Source organism: Ambystoma mexicanum, chromosome 4p (assembly GCF_040938575.1).
Source record: "Ambystoma mexicanum isolate Mex_15411 chromosome 4p, UKY_AmexF1_1, whole genome shotgun sequence".
NCBI classification, from domain to species: domain Eukaryota; kingdom Metazoa; phylum Chordata; class Amphibia; order Caudata; family Ambystomatidae; genus Ambystoma; species Ambystoma mexicanum.
This window is the reverse complement of record NC_090927.1, coordinates 970286076-970307731: the sequence shown is the minus strand read 5'-3', so window position 1 is coordinate 970307731 and position 21656 is coordinate 970286076. Positions and strand designations below refer to the sequence as shown.

General features: G+C 47.2%; 1 protein-coding gene across 1 annotated transcript in view; it reads left to right on the top strand.

Annotated features, from left to right (window-relative positions):
• Nucleotides 1-21656, top strand: part of CEP57L1 (centrosomal protein 57 like 1) — a 391785-nt gene that overhangs the window by 101416 nt on the left and 268713 nt on the right. Inside the window, exon 2 of the mRNA XM_069606543.1 lies at nucleotides 9091-9262. Coding sequence (XP_069462644.1) covers nucleotides 9091-9262 — 172 coding nt within the window. The remainder of the gene's footprint in view (nucleotides 1-9090; nucleotides 9263-21656) is intronic.

The following is a 21656-nucleotide window of genomic DNA, read 5'->3' as shown; positions in this document are numbered from 1 at the left end:
CTTCACGAGATTCTACTGTGTTGATGGGGATTCCAGGGAGGAGTCCCTAGTAGGCCAAGCAGTGCTTTGCAACTTGTTCGCCTAAGGTGAGTTGAGTACTTCTGTTGAGCTTATCGTCACATCTTTGGTTGTGTATATGTGCTGCAGTACCTTATCCAAGAGCATTGCTCGGGCCTATAACTATGGGCCCCGGGGCATTACTTGACTCTGTAATACCACCATGACATTACCTGACTCGGTAATGCCCCAGCAGCTACGTGTTTATTGCTATTAGTACTCTGGCCCGCAACACCAGGGTGCTAAAAGCATTTTTTCTGTTCAAAACCGCTGCAGTGTATCCGGACAGAAAAAAGTCAAAGAAAATGGCCGCCGGGAAAGGGGGGAAAAAACAGTCTGTGTCCCCTTTCCATGGCACCCATCGGGAGCAGACACACTGGGAACAGAAGTTTTCCCAGCATGTTTGTTCCCGAAAAAGGAGAACTAAGAAGGTAAGTGGGGTTGGGAGGGTGGGGAGGGCATTGTTTGCAGGAGGGGGTGGGGGGGGCGACTTTAAAAATAAATGACGGAATCCCTGGCTGGGTAGGATGGCAACCTCCAGCTGTGTGGATGTTCTGAGCGGACATGGCCTCCGTTTCAAGCCTCCTCAATGGCCCCCTCCAGGAACACAGGAATGGAATCTCGCCTGAGGGATTGCCGGTCGGGTAATGCACCAGCGAGGGCCAATCAGAAGGTTTGTTACATTCTGGGTGACCCTCGCCGGCTACTAATTACTAGTAACTCCTGTTTTTCCATAATTGGTATCTTTCATGGATTCACATGCGACCCTCCCTCCTACCCCTCTCTGGCTCTTCTTGGCTCATACTGCCACATTAACGTGCGCTGCCAAATCTAAAGATAGCCATCAGGGGTTTGAGCTAAGAGAACCTGTCTAATTGACTGTGGGAAGTATCACCCAAAATGACTTAGTAGAGCACTTAAGTGACAAACAGTTTAAAAATGTAAAGGTAAACTGCTTTAATGTTAGAGGATTCCCAGCTTGTCAATGGCGAACATTCGAATCCATGAAAGATACCAATGCTGGAGAGCAGGAGTTACAGGTAAGTAACTTATTCCTAAACACAAAAGCATACAGTAAGATTGCTCCATGAAAAGTGATGAAACAACCCCTGCTGTCCCACTTCCATATTTTCACAAATATTTGTGGACGACCACGTTCCCTTTATGCCCCTTCTAGTTAAAAATATATAATGGTCTAGTTCCAACTTCCATTTAGCAAATCGTGGATGTTGTCAATACAAATAATATCTCGTATCTGTTGAGGGAGCTGTCACCCACACTCCCAACAGTAGCATTTAGGGTTCTCATGACATTTCTTCAACTGTCGAGAGATGTGTCGGTAGGGCACCCCAAAACCGTTTAATCTTTTGACATTGCCATATAATGTGGAAAAATGAACCAACACATGGTTTGCACCCAAAAGAGAGAATGGACCTATGGGGCCTATATACGCTTCCCACTTGGATCTCAGTTTTGAGGTGTAAAGGATGGGATTACGTGATACATCGTTGCATTTATCTTGGATTTTTTCATAGATTAGATTAGCCTCTGATGTCTCTAAAAGTCTTCAAACTGAGATCTCTGAGGGTGAGCCAGTTCCGTCGAGTGGTAGTATTCTGCTGCCGGTAAGTTGCATCTATGGGTAATTTCTTAGAATATTATATTCCCATTGGCTATGATCTCCCCTAGATGAATAGTATTGTTTTCTTTCCATTTCATAAAGCTATGTAGATCTTTTAGTTTGTGTAGCGCTATGTTTTTCCAGAGTGTAGGGCTTTTAGATTAGTTTTACCCGCCAACTCCATGTGCCCTAGAGCCTTTCATGGTCATCGGGCCAAGCACGCAAACACTAAAGGGCCACATACACAGGGGGCCCGGATGGACACAGTCCTGGTGCCTTTTTTGCCAGGCTCATGAATAACAGTAAGCAAGAACATTTATTTGGAACAAGAATTCTTTTATTTTGGCCATAACACCTCATTTCGGGTGCAAGGTGCATTTAACAACTTCCATCACTAAAGCAGCCTCATATGTACTCCTAGGTGTGGCTGCTGCTGCTATTGGGTTGCCTTGCACGTGCTGACTCTCTAGGAGTTGCAGGGTGTGGCAGGCAAACCAGCCCTAGTGGGCGTGCCCACGATTGCAGCTCCGATCCCAGAGGCAGACGCTTCGCGTTCTTCTGCACTTCCATGCAGCGTAACGCTCCCCGCCGCCTGCAAGTAAAAACGAAAGGCAAGGTTAGACACTTAAAAGACATTCAGTTTAAGGTCGCGCTACCACCAAACCCCGCGTTTTGCCTTAAACCATCACTCACCTGTTGTCGGACATTGTGGTTTCATTCATCTTCGTGACCGCGTTCCACGCCCCCCCCACAGCTGCTTTTGGGGCGCATTTCCATCTATTTGGAAGAAAACAGAAGAGAAAACGTTATTCGGGAATTAACCGCAATATTGAGAGCAATAATACCAAGACGGAAAACAAGGAGAGGCAAAGGGAAAACAGAAAGGGAAAGAGACAAGAGAAGCATAGTCGCAGCTGCACAGGACTGTTACTTACTGGGGATCAGTGAACGAACTAGGTCCCATCAACAAGCGCCCCTACCAGAAGTAGCAGGGTGGAGAGCTTACCATCAATAACTAACAGGTGAGCCCTATGGGCCAGTACATGCCCACAGAAATCGCACCTTTGGTGGAAGGGTTTGAGAGGTACAATAGTCACCGATCAGCACACATGTTTTCTCATGTCCACGCAGGAGCAGTGTCACCAATTGCCGCCGCTCACACCTTATCCGCAGAGGGAAAGACCTGACGGGGGTGATTTAACTCCTGGGAGGGCTGCAACCGTGCCCCAACGCCTCTGCAGGAACCAGGTGAGCGTAACCAACGTCCTTTCTAGCTTGTATAACCTGTTGTGTGGCCCTGGTAGCTCATGACTCGGTCCCTTGGTGTACAGTATTTGCAGAGGGGTCGCATGACGAGTCCATTTGCATGCAGTTTTGATGTGGGGAATGATAGTGTTTTCGTGAAGCCAGTCATTGATAATTGTCAGTTGGGAGGCCCATTAGCGTCTTAAAATATCAGGGAGACCAATGCTCCCCTCCCAAACAGAACCATATAACATTAGCAAAGCAATCTAGGTTATGACATTTTGCCAAAGGAGGTTACATAAGATGCTTCGTATTCTGTCAAATTGCACTTTGGGGATCTAATATGGGGTATTTTGAAGGATTTACAAGTACCTTGGAAACATCAGCTTACATACAGCAGCCCTGCAAGCAGGGACAGTGTTGCCCAGTATTTTGTGTCAGCTTGGAAACCTTTAGTGGTTAGGTCAAGATTATATTTTGTCCTTGGTAATATGTGAATACCAAGATACCTCATTGTGTCTCCGGCAAAACTATTGTAGACCTATATCTACGATTGTAGAAAACCACGAACTATTGGACCAAGCACAAGTCTGCTTCAGATCCATGATCGGGACAGAGACGGCACTTCTCCCTATTTGGGACGACCTAATGACCAACGCAGACTCCAACACAAACTCTGCACTGATACTAATCGACCTGTCTGCAGTGTTCGCCAGTTAGCCACAACACTCTCACAAAGACTGGAAGAAATGGGGATTACCGAGACAGCACTGCTCTGGATTAAATCCTCCTGGTCTGAAAGAACAGACCATATGGATAAAACAATTCAAATCTGCACTGTGCGACCTGTGGAGTACCACAAGGATCCTGCCTATCCTCGCACCTCTTCAATGTCAACCTCCTCAAAAGACATGGCTCCACTTGCTACAACAATTACGCAGATGACACCCAAATAATCTACAAAATCAGATGTACACGAGGATAACTCTACTCTAATAGGCTGGCTCAAAGAACTCTACGAATGGATGAACACCAACAGCCTCAAAGTCAACCTGGGCAAGACGGAAATCATGATTATATCCAAAAACCAATGAAGTAACCAGTACATCCCTTAGCCCACAGAACTGGGAACAGCGCACTCGCTATCCAAAGTTGTTTAAAAACCTTGGAATCCTAATGGACAATCATCTAACCCTAGAACTACAAGTAAACGCGATAATCAAATGCTTCTTCCACCTACACATGATCAAAAAGATTCTACCATTCTTCTCCTTCAAGCACAAAACACTAGCCATCATCTCCCCATGTCCAGGATAGACTACACCAACAGCCTATTCCATGGAATGTGGGATTACTTACTGAAGAAACTGCAACGTATACAGGACGCAGCTGCCAGACTTCAGCTCAAACTCTCATGAAGGGACCACACCACGCCAGCGCTAAAGATGCTGCATTGGTTGCCAGTCAAAAAAACTAATTTCCTTCAAAACAATGCGCATAACGCACAGCAATCTACGGACAGGGAGCAGAATTTGTACCAAAGGAAATAACCATTTTCCAGCCAACCAAAACACACTGATCCAGTGACGACATCCGCCTAGAACGTAAACCTAAACTAGGAAAAAAGTTCAGCTTTCTCCTGACTAGCCGCTAAACTTTGGAAAACTCTCCCCAGAGAAATATGAACCGTGAGGGACCATCTAAAATTCAGAAAACTTCTAAAAACCTGGCTCTTCGGCTCAGAATGGGATAAACTAATGAGCAGCACCCACGCCCCATGGAACAAACGCACAACTGGAAAAGTTTGGGGACACTAGGACAAAGTGCAGAGAAGCAGTCCTCCGAATGGGGCAGGTGGAGACCCAGGTGCAACCGTTTCAGTATATGGGCTGTGAGAAACCAGAGGGTTTTCTCACTCCTAACTCCCTGGGATCTTCCATGCAGGTGGCCAGGCAAAGGCCATCGCTTTTGGATCCTGACCCTGGGGGCAGAAAAGTGAGGTAGGATTGCCTAGGTGGATTGTCCTTTAGGATTGATCGTGGGAGAACCTCAAGCGAGACATGGTATCCCCATTTTCCTAATGACCAACCTAACCCTCCCCCCAACCTTTATGGGTTAATGTAAGTCAGATACCCTCAATTCACCATATGGGACACTTCACGGCACTGAGACGAGGAAGAGGCAACTGAGAGGGTATGCAGTTATAAAATCGCTGCAAAAATGTCACCTGGACAAAAAATCGCAGTAAAAATGCTGTGGTTTGACCCATTAAAGGTGTACCCCATTACACCATTTAAGGAGAGCAGGGATTGCAGGGTGTCCCTGCTCCCCTTTTAAATGGTATAATCGGTCTGGGAGTTGCTGGGGTGTCTCCTGCATCCTTTACATGGATTGTGGCGGCAAAACCACTGCCTTTTTGTTGCAATATTTTGTGTCCACTGCCATTTCTGCCACGATTTTAACACATGGAACCGCTGAGTGTAATGAACACCACACATTCACCACTTTGTTACTGGGATGAAGAAGATGCCTGCAAGATGGTATCAAGGTCTGGCATGTTCTCTTAATCATGGTCAGGTGAGGGCGATTGAGAGGGCACACCTGCGACCTGTTAGAGGTTTGCAGGTGTAAAAAAAAAGAGGAGAAAAAGCAACAAAGGGAGCAGCAGCAGGGAGTCCTGTGTGATCAGCAGGGAACCTTGTTGGACATGAGGCGAGCCGTTGGAGGAAACTGCCCTGGGAAGGCCCGAGATGCATAGCATGCCAAGACACTGAGGACTGTAATGAGAGGAGACCTGATGCAGCCTGGCATAGGAGGTGGAGCAGACTGGCAGTAGACCAGGGAGCTGGATGGAAAAGCTACCCCTTTCCCTTTCAAGTAAAGTGCTCATTCCCCATTGCCACGCAGCCGGCCCAGGAAGTCATGTTTATTTATTTTAATTATTTGTATTGCGCCGTTAACTCGCGAGTTTTGGGGCGTAAAAACTTGGACACAAAGACAACAGAAATGGACGGGACAGTTCCTGGAATCAATGATTTAGTGGGTCATGAAAGTGGTCAGTTGAAAAGATATGTTTTCACTAATTTACGAAAACGTAAGTAGTTAGATTCTTTCCTTATGTGGGCTAGCAGATTATTCCAGATGCCTGCTGTAATGACTGGGAAGGATTTTCCCAGTCCAGATCTAAGTTTGTGTGGCATCACTGCGATCCTATTTTGATCCGAGGATCTCAAGGCGCGGCTTGGAACATAAGAACGTACTTTCGATTTTAGATGGCCTGGTGCCTTCCCGTGGATGCATCTGTGGGCTATTGTGAGAGCCTTGAAGTGGGTTCTGCTCTCCACTTTGAGCCAATGTAGTTCCTTCCTAGATGCACTGATGTGGTCTGATTTAGATTTGCATTTGATTATCCTAACTGTGTTATTTTGGATAATCTGGAACGCTTGGATGTTTTTTGTTGTTGGCTCCTAGCATAAGTGCGTTCCCATAATCCAAACGGGAAAGGATGGTTGCTCTGGATACTGTGGCACAGTTGTTCTCCGTGAGATAGTCTAATAGTTCTGAGGAGTCTCAAGTAGTAATTGCAGGTTTTTTTTATGTATTGAGTCTGGGCCTCTGCTCCTAAAGACGCTTCCATCATCATACCCAAAGTTTTTACTTTCTCAAGTACTTGGATGTTAGCATCCTTGATCTTGAAATTTGCATAGTCGTGGGGCAGTGATTTTCTGGCTTCGGTGGATCCGAAGATCATCAGGTCAGTTTTGCTGGCGTTCAAACACATCCAGTTGGAATCCATCCATTGTTCTATGATGTTATAGATACTACTTAGATTGTTATCGGTTTTATGGTCCCCGCTGAGTTCCAGTACCAGCTGCGTATCGTCGGCATAGTTGGTAAAGAATATATCAGCATGGTCTAAGATGTAGCATAGGTATCTAATGTAGAGGTTGAACAGCAATGGGGACATGCTGGCTCCCTGGGGAACCCCTCAGAGGATCTTCCTTTCCATTGAGAATTTGTCTCCCCAATGGACTCGGGATGTTCTGCCTTTTAAAAAGGACATTATCCATGTTTTTGCCTCCTGTGAGCAGTTTGCTGTTTTGCCTAAGGCATTTTTGAGCAGGTTATGATCCAGGAGGTCAAAGGCAGCACTGAGGTCTAACAGGATGAGAAGTCCCGTTTTCCCCTTGTCTAAGATGCTAAGCATCTTTGTCTGTAAGTCGAGCATGGCTGATTCTGTGCTATGTGCTATGTGCTATGTTGGACCCCCACACCCCTCAGCTGCAGATCGTGTACTCTGCGCTGTGTGGGCAGCTACTGAAGAGACCAGTGAGTTTCTGTGAAACAAGAAACCCGGTACACAAAGTGCGAGTGACCGAACATTTCCATGGTGCTGAAATATTTTGTAGATAGTAGCAGGGTGGTCTAGTGCATTAGAAGAACCTGTTTTCGAAGGTCTCCGTTCCTAGGCTTTTTCCAGTGTTGAAATTTAAAGTACCAAAAATACCTTGTATCGAAGTGGTCACATTTCTTAAAGCAGAACAGTTTCGAAGTCTCTGGACAATGGGAAGTTCTTAAAGTGAAAGACCTAAATATTTCATAGTGGGCTGAATGAAAACAAGATTGTAAGCTCCATCGATGCTCGGAGAATGCCAGATTGAATGTAAACTTTACTATTTAATCAGAAAACGCTGCATGTTGACTTTAGTAGTGAATGGAACAGTGATCATTCAACATCATTACATGCTGCATTTATGAACCAACTGAACTTTCATAGGTAATTAAACCACTGAATGTTGGCAAGCGAAACTCCATTAATCTTATGGAATCCTAAAGATAACTTAATATATGAAGAAAAGAAATGAACTTGCATGGGCAACAAAGGGGATAAAGAAAACGGCCACGGCCCTTTTCTTTTGTGCGTTTTGAACTGTGATGAACTACAAGTCTCGGAGAAGGAAATACTGAAACCTCATGACTTTCTTTTGTGGTTTGAACTGTGAAATTTGGAACTTGGGGAAGGGAACCCCGAGAATTGTTTCAAAACTTTATAATTCTGAACTTTGCAAAAGATACCTTTCTGTGGAACAGTTGTATAATTGGGGAAGGGAGCTGAGAGAAAGCTGCGAATTGGAAGAAGCTCAGCACTTTTTAAAAAAATACTTTTTACATCCCTACACATTGGCTTATTGTAGTTGTGAGGGCAAGGATATGTTTTGGGCACAGACTGAGTTGAACTCTTTGACTCAGACATGCCTTAGTTTTATTCAGGTAGGGAAATCCCACCTTAGCATAGGGCAAGTTAGGCCTTCAACCATCCTGGCATTTAAGTTTACACATTCTTTTGTTCAACTTGATATCTCTTGTCTGTGTCGTACTTCATGATGCCTTCACAGTTTCCTATCGGAAACAAAGGAGAGAGATGGGACCGACCTAATCCAACCACAGATGGAGGGCATTGGAATTAAAGGGGAGAGTATGACGACCGAACAGATTGCACTCCTTGTGCGTCATGGAACAGTTGATTGGCCCTTTTCTAATGCATATCTTCAAGTGCTATGGCAGAGAGCTAAAGCTCAAACTGAAATTCCTGTTCTTTTCATATCATGGGCAGGATACTTGAACAAATGTCCTGCACGTGTCGGTTTATGAAGCCCTGTAGTTGTTGGTCCCATCTTTGTTCAAACTGCATCGTGTATCCAAGATACTGCTGAGTGTTTGCGGGAAAGTCTAGCCAGCAGTTATTTGGCAGCAAAATTGTGCATTCACGCCTGGAAACACTTCAGTACAGGCGCATTATAAATTACGTATCCTATCATGCCTGCCTTTTATAAGGTCAGAAATGACTATGCAGTAGAATACAGACGTTGCTCTAACTGGCCAACCCGTATTGCAGGCAAGTAACTTTTTCCTTCTGTTTCCTTTCAGCACTTGCCTGTTTTGCTCCATGTGTATTCAGGCATGGTTGTCTTTTGGTTTCTTCTGTGTATGCCTTCCCCTTGTCACGTGTGCTATTTGGCCTTTTTTATTTGGTGTTCTCTGAAAAATGTCTCCTTAACTGATTTGTAGGAATGTTTGATAAATGTACTATTGTGGTGATGTTTTTATAAAATTTTATTACAAAAGGCATTTTAAAAAAAGTACGTGGTTTGTTTCTCCTCCTCTAGAAGATGGACTCTACGACAAAGGATAGTTACTTGGGCAGCTTCTATCAACCGCCGAATAAAATCTCATCCGTGCCCCATTTTTACAAGGAGATGGATGCTTGTAATCTGAAAACAGAGTCGCACAGGCCTGCATCAGTGGCGTTTAACTTTGATCCGCCACCAAACAGCAAAGGTAACGTGTCACACATGGCTCAAACACTCCAAATCTTCGAGACGGCTCAAAAGTCTTTATTAAGAATGCAATGGGCCCTATGGCTTTCTCACTTATATTAAAGACCCTCCTCCCTAACCCAGGCGTTCCTAACCCCAGATTTGTACATACAGATTATTGCCCCACTGCCGAAGGCTGACTGCCGCTGGAAATGAAGACCTAGAGGCTGCTTGCCTTTTCTATGTAGCCTCCCTCAGGGACTTCCTAGGCTGGCCCTACTCTATCTAGTGATTACGAATTCTATAGAGATTTTGGAATGTTCTTCCAGGAACTTTTCTTGACTGCCACGCTCCCAACTTCCTGTCCCTCACATGTTTGCTGTTCTTCCCCACTACTCTCCTGGTTCCAACTCCTCCTACCTCACACTCTTCCTGTGTCTTTCGTCTCTGTCCCTCCAATGTTCCCAAGTCTTGTCTCCTTTCAATGTCACTACTCCCTCCTCCACACTACTACAACTCCTCCCACCTCCTACTCGGGCACCCTCCTTTCACTCCTAAAAAACCACTTGACAGTCACCTAAACATACTACATACAAACCTACTCTTCCACACTCCAAACGCAGTACCACTTGCACTCACTAACCAATGCCTCACTTACTCCGCTGATCGCCTCCACGGTCTATCCTCCTGCATGTTCTTGCTCTGACACATCCCTTCTGCTGACCTCGCCTAGACAACACAGATTCCTGCTTCCTGGGGGTTTCCCTTATCCCCTCCTGCCTCTGATTGCCAGCCTGTCCCTAATCAATTGAGCCTGGTGTTCCAAACAAAGTAGGTTTGAGGTAAGCCCCATTTCGCCACACGGACCGCCATGCAGCAACAATGGCAGCCCGCATTATATATTGCCCAGTTAGTGTTGGTTAGTTTCTGCAATTCTCCCCTCCTGTCCCCCTCCCCCACCCCAAGGTAAGTGCAGATCCATTTGTGTTGTCTACCCCTTTTTGAAGTCTAGGGTCACTGCTTGGGACTCTTCGAGTGTCCCAGGCTGGTGTGCGATGTACGGCTGACCGCTCTGCCACGTATGAACTCTGGTCTCTGTTCCTTAGGCAGCACGAATAACTGGGCATGCGCCTATGCTGGTGATGGCAGTCTTCACGTCTCTTGCTCCCCTGGAGGAGTTCCTTCTCACCAGGCCATCCACCCCTCTATGCTTGGGACGATTCAGTGGGCCTCATTACAAATCAGGCGGTCCGGAAATAACGGTGGCGGTAAACCTGCCGCCACCGTTATTTCCGGACCGCCTAATCCCGACTCCTGCAGGCGGGAGGTGATGTTCCTGCCAGGTTTGACCTGGCGGGTTTAACACCGCCCGCCTGCAGGCGGACGAGGAAACACCGGCAGCATTACAAGATGCTACCGGTGTTTCCATGATCCCCATTCCCGTTGAGTCCAATAGGACTCAACGGGAATGGGGATTAACACCATTCCGCCTCCGTGATTCCTGGAAAACTGGGCTTGTAATGCCCCGGGAATCACGAGGCGGAATGGTAATACGAGTCCGGCGGTAACCAGGCAGTTTTACCGCCTCGGTTACCGCCGGACTCGTAATGAGGCCCAGTATCTTTTCTTTGTATTAGTTCATACCTCTTTGTATTTCTGGAATTAGAAGAGCACATTCTGCCAGCAATTTGGTTCACACTGAGCGGGTGATGCAATTGAGCAATGCACAGGAACGAACTGGCACAATAGGCAAGAACCCAGAATTTTGGACCTCTGCCATCATCGGCCCTGTGGTTAGGTCTGGCTCTGGATTTCTCCCTGGTAGGCTTTCCACGCCCGGCTGAGAGGGCTTCCCATCGCCTCTTGACAAAACTGCCATTGGGCAAGAACAGTGGAGTTCAAAATATTGTCATTGCAACCTTCATGTCCTGGTGGTGGAATCTTGATTGATCCGATGGTTCTAATTATGCAAAAGTAAAGTAATGTATGCCCAGCGATTTAGTCTTTCCAGATAACTGGTAGTGCTGGAATCATGTAGACCGTCATGAGCACTGTTGCATTCTGGAGCTGAAATCCCATTGAAAGTAGTTTTGCCAAATATGGGTGTTGCATGCAAAGTGGACAACACAACTTTTGGGTTAGAATTGCAATGCACAGCTTTAGCAGAATACTTTCACCAGCACAAGAGGTTTATGCATTTATTTTGGGCGAGGATGAAGAGGCCAGAGCCAGGTAACATGTTGTCCATACGGGAGTATTGTGGGTTTCTTGCCCTGTTCTATATAAAGTGTGCCACTTGTGTTATGTATATCTATTTTGCTTACCCAAATTTGTTTCAAAATAAACGTCATAACTTCGTTTCTTCAGACGTTTGCCACCTTGTGAGTGGCAAGTTGCGCTACAGAGGACGGCCTACCACTCGGCTTTTCCCCTCCAATATTTAATGTGATATTTAAAGAAAACTGTGGCCCACCGTCCCGTGCACCACTCAAAGGGTTGCCAAGGCAACCACATCAGTGATGTGGCCTGCCACAGGGATTCAAGTCCTTCCGGGGCACGCTGTTGCCGCATGCCTACACCAGCATGCTGCTTGTGTCCCGGCCTGCCCCGGCCAGAAAGACCCAACTAAGATCAGAGTTCTGTATATCAATTTATGAATGCATGTTTATGTATGTGTTTGAACATACATGCATTTCAATGCGAACTGTATGTATGTGCCTGAATGTAATGCATTGTGTATGCACGTTTGTACAGAACTAGTTGAGTGAGTAGCTGTGCGTGTATGCATGTATGTATTGGTTTCACTGTGTCTCTGGGCATGTGTATGTGCGCATGAGTTTGTAGCATCCCTGCAAGGGATTTACAGTGACCAACCAGACATATGGTTGGCCACTGTAAATCGCTTGGCGACTGCTGCTATTGATAGGTTGTCTCAGCATCCTCATGCATGTGATTTTAAAGTAACTATTGCTGGCATAGATTGGTTGTGCCTACCTATGCCAGTCGTGGTAATTTCAAATCATGTGTGCGATTTCAAACGGGGACAGCTCATCCATAATGAGTGAGGACCTAGGAGGGTGGACGCCCCCTCGCCCATTATGGATGAGCCGTCCCCGTTTGAAATCGCACACATGATTTGAAATTACCACGACTGGCATAGATGGGCACAACCAATCTGTCAGCAATAGTCACTTTAAATCACATGGAGGAGCCATTCTTATGTGGGCCATGTATTGACACAGCCAGTGTGGACATGTTTTCTTATAGTATGATTACATGCGAGAATTAAGAAATGCACATAATGTCAATGACTCAGCAAGAAACGAGTCACAACAAGAAACAAGGTCCTATAGCTCACAAGATGTTCACTACTACAGACAAGAGTCTTCTATGAATGCATCCATTCAAAGAGATTACTCTTTTCAACATAACGAAAGTTACAGCTCAACCTCAATCTTCATAACAGCTAGAGGACGAAACCAACAGACTCCTAACCCTGACCTCTTGGAACACAGGAGGTAATGGTCACCTTTTCCAGCAAACTCACTCAAAGCTCCAGCAATCTCATATCTGTCTACAAGAGACGTGGCTAGCGCATACTCCTACATGTGAAGGATGCAATGTTTTCACCAATCGTGCTGTAGCACAATCAAAAGGCAGACCTTCTTCAGGACAGATAATTCTGGCGAAAATAAATTCGAACTGGACTCCAGTAGAGTCCAGAAACCTGAACCCATGGACACAATATCTAATACTCCAAAATATAAATGCTCCCTACCAAAACAAAGACTAATTTAAACAGGCAGCAAAGCTAGTCATCTTCAACATGTACTGGAACCCGCTAGCCGTAAACGAGTCACTATATATTGACGCCTTTTTAACAGAACTAGAATTGATAATATCCAAGTTCAGTACGATCAATGTCATCATGTGGAGATTTGAATATCCACCTCTTTGACAAATCTGGCAGCCAGAAAGTCAACGAAGACCTTGAGCCAAAACCTGGGTCAAAGAAATGAGTGCAAGGAATATCTCCCTAATTGGCAACTTCCAGGATCAAAATCTTCAAATAATTCCCACCTGGACTCAGAGAAATGCAAAGGCAATATTGGATTGCATTTAAGTGTCATCAAACCTATTGAAAACAATTGCAAAAACAGAGAACCTAGTTAATACAAACAGTGATCATCATATGATCACCTTTACATGCTCTCAAAACGAATGTCAACGAAAAAGTTAAAACTGCCATCAATGGAATTAAATGCAAAAACTTTAAGACTCAGATTAAAACCCTCTGACTTGTCAGGTTTATCACAGAAATATCAAGTAACACACAAAGAACACCGAGAGAAACTGAACTATGAATGGTTGTTCGATCCACAATACCAGCTAACAAAAGGATAAAATAATAAAAACAAGAAACCCTAACCATTGTTACGATATAGAAATGAGGAAGAAAAAAAGAGCTGCACAAACTGTGCAGACAATTGAATAAGAAAAAAACACAGGAATACAGACTCTTAAATCTATTACAAGACCGGATGCGAGCATTATGCTTTATCTCCTTTAATCTGCTTAACAGCTTTGTAAATCTTCTCTTTTAATATAAAATGTATATTTTAGTTCACATATATAAATGTGAACAAGCGGTCAGTGGACCGTGAAACACGTAGACTCAATCTAATATGCGCCAGCTACCTTGGGAGGGCCACAATGTGAGTGGCTTGTGAAAACTTTTTCTTGCCATGAGGATGTGCAATGATTTTTATGGATTTTTCCTTTTTTGATACTTAAATAAAGTGGAACAATTTTGCATTTTGGTTTCCTGATTCTGTAAATGAAGTTAGATATATATATATATATATATATATATGCGCCCAACTGGCATAAAAAACAAAGACAACAAGATAACATGACTGAAGATGGAGCTGATCCTACAACTCCCATGATCCCCTCTCTGGCTTGTAGTTCAAGCCTCAATCCTGTGCACCAAAGAGGACTCCTTTCCCTAGTATGTCTCTCTCAGCCTAGGTGCTTTCCTCTTCTTTTTTGCTGCTTTCGACAGCTATGTACCATTTAATTAACATATCACTATGCATGTCACAGCGTATTTACAGTGTAACTAGTTCATTGAGAACATTAATAATGCTTTCTAACGTGCAGCGTTTTTAAAACCAGAGTGCGTAGCAGTATATGAATAAATATATATTCGTTATACGTAGCCGAGCGCTTGCTAATTTCATTCAGCATCAGTCCTTTTGTTAAGCGGCCCGCGAGCGATCTCGCTCGCGTTTAGGGCAGCTTTATTTCTGTGTAACATTACGCGCAGAGATTACTGAGGCCTGAAGAAAAGGTGGCTTATCGAACAGTGTGACGCATTATCTCCGAACGCGCGCATGCGCAGTAGCATCAGAGTATCTCCAACGTTCCGTTTATAACGGGAGAGCGTTTCGGGTTGCATCTGAGCTACGATTGTCTACGCTATCTCGTTTTGACCTGTTCACTGCTGTGCTCTGAACAGGTCACATTAACAGAGCCTTAGAGCCTGTGACTGCACCCCCCTTATTAATTCAATTAACTATGGCCTCTTACCTGAAGAATACTGGTACGATTACAGTGACCAGGAAGCAGAGGTACAAGAGGAAGAAATTGATCTATCCCAAAGCTTCAAGCGTTTTGGGAGACGCTCTGGTAAAAGCAGTGGCACAGGGGTGCAGCCCATTCAAGACAGACTACAGGTCTTGGAAGAGATTTTGAGCACCAGAGCTGGCTTACAGAATGACACAGGAGAGGCGACCCCCACTTCACATCCTCTAGACAACACTTCAAGGGGGAGTAAGGTCGCCCGGAAGAGGAAGCACTCTTCTACCCCCCCGGGCTTTAAGACGGGGGAAAATAGAGAAGCCCTGGGAGGCTGCTGATGCGTTCAACAGACTCAAGAATGCTTTCTTAGCAAAAGCATCAGCCGTGCCCTACCTCTTACCCCCTACCCCAGGGGCAGATAATATAGGGGAAGCTCTGTCATCCTCAGACGAATTTGGACAGGAAGATGGACAGGAGGAGGATGTTTTCAGCCTCGATAAAGAGAGCGTAATAGAGCAAGATGCCTAAATCTGCGAAAACTGGCAATGTGCGACTCAATCAAGCTCCAGTACACGTTCAACCTGCTCTTGCAACATGGGGGATGGGGAGGGGGCAACATTACACCCTCAACCTCACTCTTTGAACTTGGCAGCCTGGCTCCTAAAGTCATAGAGTTTGGACATCATAATCTACATCAGAGATGTATGATGATCCTCAGAGGCATGCAAACCAACACTGCTATTTTGACAAAAGGAGAAGATTTGTTATTTGGTGCCAGTCAAAACAAATCAACCCAATCGAATGTACTCCATCACACATTCTTCATTACATGCTTCACTTATTGGAGTCAGGGTTAATGTTTAACTTGGTAAAGGTTCCCCTAGCGGCTCTATCTGCATACACCACCTCTTAAGTAAGTTATCATGGTGGAAAATACCCGTCATTAAGGCATTCATGGAAGGGGTAAAAAGACTCCAACCTCCTATTTCAAACCCGCCTCCTGGCTGGCACCTCAATGTAGTACTTGCTAAACTCATGGGACCCCCCCCTTTGAGCCTTAAACACTGCATGTATAAGACTGCTTTCTTGGTGGCTATCACCTCCATAAGGCGAGTCAGTGAACTGCAAGCTTTCAGTGCAGAACCCTATATTTGTGATCCACAAGGACAAATTGGTACTAAGAGCTAAACCTAGGTTTCACTTAAGTTGATTTCTAAGTTCCATGTCAATCAGGCCATCGAGCTACAGGCTTTTTTCAAAACCCAACCAGCTAGGCTGAGAAATAACTCCATACATTAGATGTAAAGAGGGCGTCCTCTACTATGTAGACAAGACAGCTAAGAAACAATTGTTTGTCTTCGTAGCAACAGGCAGAGAAGACCGCATTTCCAAGAATCCAATCTCCAGATGGATAGTCAGATGCATACAAATTTTGCTGCCATCCTACAAGCAAAACACTGCCCTTTACACCAAGAGCTCACTCTGGCATTTATCGCAAACGTCCTGTTGGACGCCATTTGCAAGGCAGCTACATGGGGCTCAGTACATAACCTTCACTCGGCACTTCTGCATCGACACTCACTCTAAATCAGATTCTCAGGTGGGACAAGAGGTGCTAAAACATCTCTTTTCCGCAGTACCTTCTCACAACCCACCACCTTCTCCAAACACTGCTCGCTAATCTATGCACATGTGATCTAAGCAGATTCCACAAGCCTCAGAAGGGATCCATTACTCACCGTAATCGTATTTCTGATGCTTGTATCTGCTTAGATTCACATGCTCCCACCCTTGCTCCCCTTGGAGTAGAAGGTGCATAGATGTTTTTCTGGGCTTACCTGATGCATAATCTGCTTTACTACATGTGTACTCATGCTGCATTTCATGCTACCTCATGTCAGAAACCAAATAATTTGAGACCTCTTGATGCGTGAAGCACCGTGGGTACAGTAGATGTCACTAGGGATAGTATTACTGGCACGCCCCTTTTTGAGTTTCGACAACTGTAATACTCGGCAGCTTCCACTAGATGTCGCCCTATGCAAAGCATGTGAATCTAAGCAGATAGACGTATCAGAAATACGATTACAGTGAGTAATGTATCCCATATACACATACATACATGAAAAGTTGTTTGTGGCACGAAGCATTGTTTCCTTATACAATTCCACACTGTTTCACCTGCACCAAATTGTGCTCTGTTACCTGTTGGGACTCTCCGGACATTACTGGCTCCATGACATTTGGGCACCCCATCCCTTCACCTGGGATTTAGCGAAAGTCAAATATTTTTGTGGGTTTGTGGTCTGCTGACAAAGCTGTAAACCATGTTCACCGGGAAGGGAAAGCAAAAATGTTTCTCAACCGGTCCTGACACAAGGAACAAAACTCAAGGTCTATATGGCACCCCGAAAACCACGTTTCAAGGCCTTGCGATGCACAATTTCCAAGATATTTGCACTGCAACAAACTGCACCACGCCAGTGTAAGGCGGAACAGCGACCTACAGGATCATTCATTTTCAACAATTGATGAGTGTTATGTATGTCTACAGACCCTGTTCGGAGAATGGGTACTTTTGCTAGTATTGGATAAAGTTTCAGTTGATAAAACAGTCCCACGGTAAGGATACCTTTTTTAAATGTGCGATTGTTAGTGGGTTGTGAAAATGCCTTTTAATGGTAGGGTAGATTGAATAATAAACATAGACCAAGGGCATTAACAAGGAGACAAAAACAAATGGGATGAAAAAGACAGAGCTAATGCCATTATCTATTTCTGAGCAATATATAAAGTGACATTTTTACATTCTTGAATGACCCAACGTCAGGGGTGTTATGGGGGAGGACGGGGTGGTGTCAGATGCATTTTTGCTAGCCGCCAGGCAGAGTTTGATTAAGGTTTTGAAGAGTTCCACAGTTGATCTGGTTTTAATGGGTTCAAGGGACGGCATGCTAGTGGAGGTGTAAAGTAGGGAGGAAAAGCCGGAGGTGGTCCAGGGCAAAGTGAGGGTAAGGAAGGATCTGAAAGGAATGGAAATGGGAATCGTCAGATGCACCCTCAGACAAACTGGCCGGCAATATAGACTGTATCCGGTCCAAGAAAAGAGTCTACATTCAAACCCTCCGCATCTCTGTGGTGTTTAACAACACGACTGAACTCTTCAAAGTCTGCAAGAACTGTACAACCCTACTGAATCCTCTACTACACCTACCAAGGCCCTTTGTTCGGCCCTGGCCGCACACTTCCCCACCAAAACACAGGACATTCTATCTAATTCTCTCTTCTGTGCCCCCCCCCCCCTCCAACCATCATCTCTTGGGCACCCCTCAGCCGTACCCCCACCTCCCCCTCGTGTCTCCTCCCTCTCCTCTGTCACACCTGATGAGGTCTCCTAGACAAGTCTGGTCCATGAAAGCCTCCTCCAATCATGTGGACCCCTCCAAAACAATCAAGGGCAATATTGACACTCTCGTGCCAGCCCTGGCTGACCTCTGTAACCTCTCTTTCGCCACGGGAATATTCATGCTCATGAATATTCCCTGTTGTCAGGCTGGGAATCCCCGGTAAAGAGAAAATCAGTATCAGTTTCGTTTCTGATCTGTCTTTCTTCGTAGTAACCAATCACTGATCTCTGGGTCATACTGCCCCCAGCCAATGACTGCCCTCTCCCTAAGCCCCGCCTCTGGCAGCCATCCTCAGATTTTTACCACACGCTCAAGTGTTGGGAGTCCTCGTGCTTTAGCTCTCGAGTTTTTGCTGCGTTTGCGCTTTTTCAGGAGATTTTCTCTTTCGGTTTAATCGAGCCTCAAGCTCCACCGTTTCTACTTCCGATAACGGGGACCCGTTTCGGAATTCTTATACGCCCCTCAAGGGTGAAGTTTTCATCGAGTTTATGCTTCTGGAAGGATTCCGGAAGATCTGGGGCCTACCTCAACGGACATGGCCCAGGACAAGGGAAGCTCGACGCCCGGATCCAAGCTGTTCAGGTGCTGCCCTGGATGCGTATTACAAAATGTTTTCGAGGACGAGCATTCGCAATGTCTCTACTGCCTTCATGAGGACAGGACGCACGTGGAGAAGGACTGTGCGTTCTGCAAGAACCTTTAGGAACGGACCAAACAAGATCGTCGTTCCCGCCTCGCCGCCTGGCTGGAGAAGGGCACAGCAGGTGAGAAGGTGAAGAAAAAGTCTGAGCGGTCTTCTAAGTCCTGTGAGGGCGCCTCAGCGACGGGGGCCCAACAGAAGGCCAAGCACTGCGAGTCCGCGGGCACCGGGAGCACCGAAAGATCGGGCTCTTCGGCTGCCAGGCAGGGCGCGACTTCCCCGGCACGTTCAACCACGAGCCAGCGCTCTGGTTCGGGGAAGAGGAAGTCCGAGAACCCGGGTAAGCTGCTGGAGCGGCACCGGTCGATCTCGAAGGGACCCGAGGGGGAACGAGGCGCTGACCCTCCCCCCAAGGCGAAGGCTCAGGACGCACCTAAGGTGGTGAGGGCTTTGATCCAGCCGGCAAAGGCCTCTATCGAAGTGGTCGCTGCGACCCTGGCAAAGCAGGCTGAGTATCCCTGCCACAGCGGAGGGAATCCTCTTTCCAGCCCATTTAAGACCCCGGCTGAAAGAGGTGGGGGGGGGGCGGTGGCCATTACAGACTCGGAATCAGCCTCTGAGGAGGATCTGGTGGAAACCAGGAAGGGCCTCAACGAGAAGTTTGAGAAGTTTCGATCCCAGGGGACAGTTCCCGCTGATGTGATCGAAGATAGCGACGAAGAGGGCCCAGTGGAGCAGCCATCCCGTCCGTCGCAGCCATTACCCAAGCCCCAGGATAGCTTGGCGGCCATTTTGTTGGCGATCCAATCCTTATGTACTGAGATAAGGACGAGGTTACCACGGACCCCGACGGAGGATCCAGAACCAGGCCTGTCGGGAAGCCCTCCGAACAAGCTGAGGAGAGTCCACCCCGCTCCTCCCTTCGTGCCCGCGAGGCATGTGGACCCCTCATCCCCCTCGCCGGACCCTAGAGAGGATAGGGCGACTGATACAGCGATGGATACGGGGACGGACGACTAGGGCGGCGATGACACAATGGACATCCCGTCATCACCCCCCCTCGCGCTTCTCCACCCGACGATATTGGCTCCTTTCACGCCATGATAACCAGGGCAGCCGAGCTCTTCCAGCTCTGCCCTGAGGAACGGAAAAAGGAAGGGTTTCTTTACCAACGAGAGGCCAAGAGGAAGACGGTCCTCGCGGTGCTGTTGCTAGACGACATCTGGGACGAGGGGCTGACTATCCTCAAGAACCCTTCCACGACACACGCCAAGAGGGACAGGTATGAGAAGAAGTACAGAGTCACCGATGCCGCCCCCTTCTACCTCAGGGCCCAGCCCACGCTGGACTGTCTCGTCTCGGCAGCGGCCAAGAAGAAAGCAGTGGGTCCGGCGGCTTCAACTTCCACTTCCCCGCCGGACAGCGAGGGCAGGAAGTTGGACTCCATGGGACGACGATTAAGGCGGCCAATGCCATAGCGATCGTGGCCCGCTACGACAGGGAGCTTTGATTCAAGATGGCTCCCCTGCTAGACTTCCTACGGGACAACAAGAGGGCGGAGGCCCTACAAATTCTGCAGGAAGTAGAGGTGGCGTCGGATCACGCCATAACGGTGGCAACGGACATTGCCGATACTGGATTTTGCCAACTGGGCAACAGGGTTTGCCTCTGACGAGGATGGCTCAAGGCGACGGGCTTTCGCCAGGACGTCCAGACCAGAGTGTTGGATATGTCGTTCGACGGCAACAACTTTTTTGGGAAGACTGTGGACGAGTCGCTCCAGGCCATCAATACCGACTCGGAGACGGCCTGGGCCATGGGGGTACTTCAACAACGACGGCCCTTTCGGAGCTCCGGAGGCAGACGGGGTGTCTCCAAGTGATCCAGCAGTGGCTCTTCTACTTATTGCCAGGCGGCCCGCTCCTCGTCCCAGGAGGCCTACAGAGGTCGCGGCAAGCAAGGGGGATCCCGCCGTCATCAAGGAGGCCAAGGCGGCAAGGCCTCCTCCAAGCAAGAACCGGCTGTGGTGTTGGGCCCCCCCCTGAAGCACCCCGGTGGGAGGACGGCTGACGAAGTTCGTCAGCGTGTGGGAGTCCATCTCCACCGACTGTTGGGTGCTGGACACCCTGGCCAACGGGCACTCGCTGGAATTCCAAAAGTGTCCTCGCATTCCTCCCGTGGCCAACAAGGAGAATCTCATCCCTCAACTGCTGTTGGTGGTAAGGGCGATGCTCAACAAAGGTGCCATCAAGCTCGTCCCCAGGAGGCTCCGGGGCTCCGGAGTGTACTTAAGGTACTTCCTCGTCAGAAAGAAGACAGGCGGTTGGCGCTCCATCCTGGACCTGCATCGGTTAAACAAGTACATCAAGGCGCAGACATTCAGTATGGTCACTCTCCAGCATGTGCTGGGACAGCTGGAGGAGGGCGACTTCCTATCGCCGTTGGACCTGGAGGATGCTTACTTCCACATCCCCATTCTAAAAGGACACAAAGTTTCTCAGGTTCGTGGTTCAGGGACGCCACTACCAATTCAGAGCCCTGCCGTTCGGATTAAAGTTGGCACCCAGGGTATTCACCAAGTGGCTGGCACCAGTGGCGGCGCGGCTGCGCCTGCAGGGGATCCACGTCTACCCCTACCTGGACGACTGGCTAATCCGGGCAAGGACAAGAGAACTCGCCGTCGAACACACAGCGAGGACCATCCGGCTGCTCACGGAACTGGTATTCGCCATCAACTACCCCAAATCCCACCTGGTTCCGTTGCAAGTAGCACTGTTTCTGGGAGC